Source organism: Octodon degus, unplaced genomic scaffold (assembly GCF_000260255.1).
Source record: "Octodon degus isolate 3935 unplaced genomic scaffold, OctDeg1.0 scaffold00001, whole genome shotgun sequence".
Lineage (NCBI taxonomy): Eukaryota > Metazoa > Chordata > Mammalia > Rodentia > Octodontidae > Octodon > Octodon degus.
In genome coordinates, this window is record NW_004524577.1 from 138,103 (window position 1) to 142,455 (window position 4,353).

The 4,353-nt window shown below is 38.5% G+C and overlaps 1 protein-coding gene across 1 annotated transcript in view; it reads left to right on the forward strand.

Moving 5' to 3' along the window:
* The window catches only part of LOC101574813 (acyl-CoA synthetase medium chain family member 3), a 69,078-nt gene that overhangs the window by 26,649 nt on the left and 38,076 nt on the right, over window positions 1-4,353 (forward strand). The window contains exons 5-9 of the mRNA XM_023701278.1: window positions 923-1,066; window positions 1,236-1,392; window positions 1,641-1,720; window positions 2,387-2,513; window positions 3,781-3,861. Coding sequence (XP_023557046.1) covers window positions 923-1,066; window positions 1,236-1,392; window positions 1,641-1,720; window positions 2,387-2,513; window positions 3,781-3,861 — 589 coding nt within the window. The remainder of the gene's footprint in view (window positions 1-922; window positions 1,067-1,235; window positions 1,393-1,640; window positions 1,721-2,386; window positions 2,514-3,780; window positions 3,862-4,353) is intronic.

Genomic DNA, 4,353 nt, shown 5'->3' on the forward strand with positions numbered 1-4,353 from the left:
AAGAAAGAAAGAAAGAAAGAAAGAAAGAAAGAAAGAAAGAAAGAAAGAAAGAAAGAAAGAAAGAAACTCAATTTTAAGGGGCCAGGGAGATGGCTCAGTGGAATAAACGCTCCCCTGGCAAGCACAAGGGCCTGAGTTCAATCCCCGGTTCTGCCAAAAGAAAAAAAAAAGAAAACAAAACAAAACAAAGCTTTATTTACAAAGACAAGAGATGAGCCAGATTTGGCCTGTGGGATGTAGTCTGCAGATTCTAGCCATTACTCAGGTCTTGTATTAACATACTGATTTTTTTAAAATGACATTTTAAAGCACTTACAATGGAAAGGGAGGAAAAGTTCCTTGTATATAATTATAAGGTCATAAAAATCCTCACTTTGCTGTAGGCATGATACAATTTTTGAGTTTTAAAAATGGTAAACATGTATGAAATCAGCTATTATAAAAGGGCTTTTGATGGCAAATTTTGCTTCTGAAAATTATGTAAAAAGCAATGGAGAGAAGTAGCTTTTACCACCTTTTTTACCAATTAGCTTTTTAATCCAATTTACTGGAGCCTGATTTATAAGAAGAGGTCCAACTGGGGTTTCACCACTTCTTTCTAATGTTAATAATTTCTGATGCTAGGGCTAGCCAGATAGCTCAGCGGACTAATGTGCCTGCTTAGGCAGAGGGCAGTGGCTGGGGTTCAATCCCCCAGCATGCTGTGTCAGCCCCACCCCTGGGGCATGCTGAGACGGCCATTGAGACTGGGTGTGGTGGCGCACATGTATAATCCCAGTGCTTGGGAGGCTGAAAACAGGAGAATCACTACAAGGCCGATCTATGTAGTGAGACCCCGTAGATGCTATACTAAATACATTTTTAAAAAAAAACCCTCTGATGCTGTGCTTAATATGCAGTTATTGTAGCTTTTCCTTTGTAGGTGTGCCAGTGACAACCACAGCTGTGTGAAGACTAAACACAATGAGATGATGGCCATTTATTTTACCAGTGGAACAACTGGACAACCTAAAATGATCGGACACACCCACAGCAGTTTTGGTTTAGGATTATATGTAAATGGAAGGTATTTCCACAGAACTTCAGCTTCAAGTGTCAAAAGTACAAAGAGAATAAATTGTATACTTTCATATTTGTTTTCCTATAAATTTAGCAAATTTATACATACATTTATACATGTCAAATGCCTACAAGTTTACATATTTATACAGCAGAGCTACTCCTTGTTTTCCCAGGTATTGGCTGGATTTGACACCTTTGGATGTGATGTGGAATACCTCAGACACTGGTTGGGCAAAGTCTGCATGGAGCAGTGTTTTTTCCCCATGGATCCAAGGGGCCTGTGTATTTGCCCATTATTTGCCTCGTTTTGAGCCAAATTCCATCTTACAAGTAAGGCAGAGCACAGGAGGTCATATTTAGAAATTCATTAGCAGTGTCACTGACAAGCCTAGTAAATACAGTAACTTGCAGAAAGTGGAATAGATAGCATATCGATAAGCCTGGAAAGATAAATTAAAAAATGAGAGTGTAGTTACATTAAAATTAAGGATGTCCACATTTTGCTCTGCCTACCCCAGATACTTAAATACTGAATACAGTTGTAGGAAGATCAAGAGTCTGCTTTTTCTAAATTCCAGACACTATCTGAGTTTCCCATCACAGTCTTCTGTTCGGCACCAACTGCATACCGAATGCTTCTCCAGAATGGTATAAAAAGGTAAGAAATACTGGTAATTAGGCAATTAGTATGGGAGGGGAGAGGAAGGAGACAAAAAAAAAAAAAGAATTTTTGGCTCCTGACTAGTAGGTGGATTTGGCCATCTCTCTTTTTTTCCTTCTGGTTATTGGCATGCTGTAAATGAGGATCGTTGTGTTCAAGACAGGCTCCTCCAAGCAAGGAGAGGAAACTGAGCCATCTCCTTGGCCCATGTTTTAAATTTTATTTGAAAGGGTGAATTGGTCATCTGAAAAAAAAGTTTTACTGTATTCAACAAACTCAATGTTTCTAGTCTCTGTGAGGGAATTTTTAACTGCTGATTTAAAATGCTGTTACATGGTATCTTTCCTAAAGACAACATGGTATTTTTTGTTTGTTTGTTTTTCCCAGAAAATTATACACATACATTGGGCTGAAGAGGTAGCTCAGTGGAGTAAGTGTCTGCTTGGCAAGTGCAAGGTCCTGAGTTTGAGCCCCCATACCAAAAAAAAAAAAAAAAAAAAAAACATACACACACACACACACCACAGAAAAGCAAAACTAAAAATAGAAAAACTGATAGTTTGTGTGTCATTTTATGACATTATTTTGTGTTAGAAATAAACTGTTATTTCCACCTCTGTACACTTCTCCCTCCTAAGCCTAACTTGTTACCTGCTTTCTGAGGAGCTGGAAATTCAGAAGCTTGAAGCACTGTGTGAGCGCCGGGGAGCCAATAAGCCCTGAGGTGACTGAGCAGTGGAGGAGCAGCACGGGCCTGGACATCTACGAAGGATATGGACAGACGGAGACGGTATCCAGTCTCACAGGACTGGACTCGGTTGAGTCAGATGAGTGCATCTAGCTTCCCTCAAGCTTTTGTTGTCATGTGTAACCATTTTCTAGCCACATTACTGCTGTCCTTATAGTCATGAGAACTAGCTTGAGGGAAGCTAGATGCAAAGAAACTTCATTGTATATGTTTTGTTTAAATTGTCATTCACTGAGGAAAAACTGCTATTAACTGATCAGGTGACAGCTTATAGGTTTTTTGTTTGCTTTATGCCAGTACTGAATGTTGAGCCTAGAGTGTCCACACTAAGGGACATGTCCAGCACTCTTCTGGGACCCAGGGCCTTGGCACTGCACTACATTCTCATTCCTTTTTAAAGGCAGGGTCTTGCTAAGTCACTAGATTGCTGGCCTGGGCTCAAATTCCACCCTCTTGCCTCAGGATTGCACGGTGCCAGGATTATAGGTATATGCCACCATGCCTGTTTACAGATTTTTTTTTAAATGAAAAAATACAGAATTTACTAGAGAGGGCTTTCTTTCTTAAGTGATAGAGAACTTTCTTATATCTGCCTCAACGTGGAGATTGCTGACTGAGCTCATTACTTAAAATATTAAGTCTACTGGGCAGCTAATTGGCAAGGAATTTACTCTTCACAAGCATATTTTAAAGGGTTCTTGAGTTCAAAGAATTAAGAATAAGAAGAAATTCTAAAGACAATTAATACAAAAACCAGTTATTTCATTGTGCATCATGTCTTTGTATAATGCTTCAGTTTATAATTCAACTTATGTTTAATGTATTACTTGGTCAACAATTAAAATACCCAAAATACATAAAAGCAAAAATTGACCACTGGGCATGGTGGCACATGCCTATAATCCAGCATTGGGGAGGCTGAGGCAGGAGGACTGCTGTGAGTTCAAGGCCAGCCTTTGCTACATAAGCTAGTTGAAGGCCAGCCCACACTAAATAGTGAGACCCTGACTCAAAAAACAAAAAAATTGACAACTTATTCAAACAGAATTAGTGTATCTTGTTAATGAGTACAAATATTGATATAATGTTTTAATAAATATGGATGTTAGTAATTACAAATTTATTGTCATAACTTTTATATATATATATATTTGTTTTGTCAACCTTTACCTTCATGACAGCAGAGATATTGTTTATTTTGGTCCTAGTTCATAATAATTTCTTAATAAATAATTTTTGAATGAATATATAATAGATGAATAAATGAATTTTAAGTTACTTATATTACCTTTTTCTTCTTCATAACTAGGTACTAATCTGTGGAAATTTTAAGGGAATGAAAATTAAGCCTGGATCAATGGGAAAACCGTCTCCTGCTTTTGATGTCAAGGTTTGTACATCCCTATTAGGAGAATGTTTAAACAACCCAACCTGCTTCCTACTTAGCTCCATGTGTACTCCTCATTCAGGTGATGATTCCATGTTACTTCCATGGAATTTCTGTGCAAAGATGAAAATGGGTTAGAAATGTGTGCTTCATAGTCTCCACTATTTTGCAGATACCTACATTTTACCATGTGGTTAAACATTTTATAAATATGAACCTATTTAATCCCCAGAAGGAATCTAAAAGCACACTAATATTAGAACTATTGATGGTACAGGAAAGCAGAGGAACTCACCCACAGTCACACACCTAGTGGTTGATAAAAAGGAATATAATATCAAGCAATGTGAATCCAATGCTCATCACACCATCTTTGTGAGGGAAGTCGGGACCTCTTGAGGGAGTCAATTAGGCCAAAAGCGGCACAGATTTACAGTGGCTGCACACCTCCCTCTCTGGCTGGCTCACTCCCCTCCCCTCCCAGCCCCTCTCCTC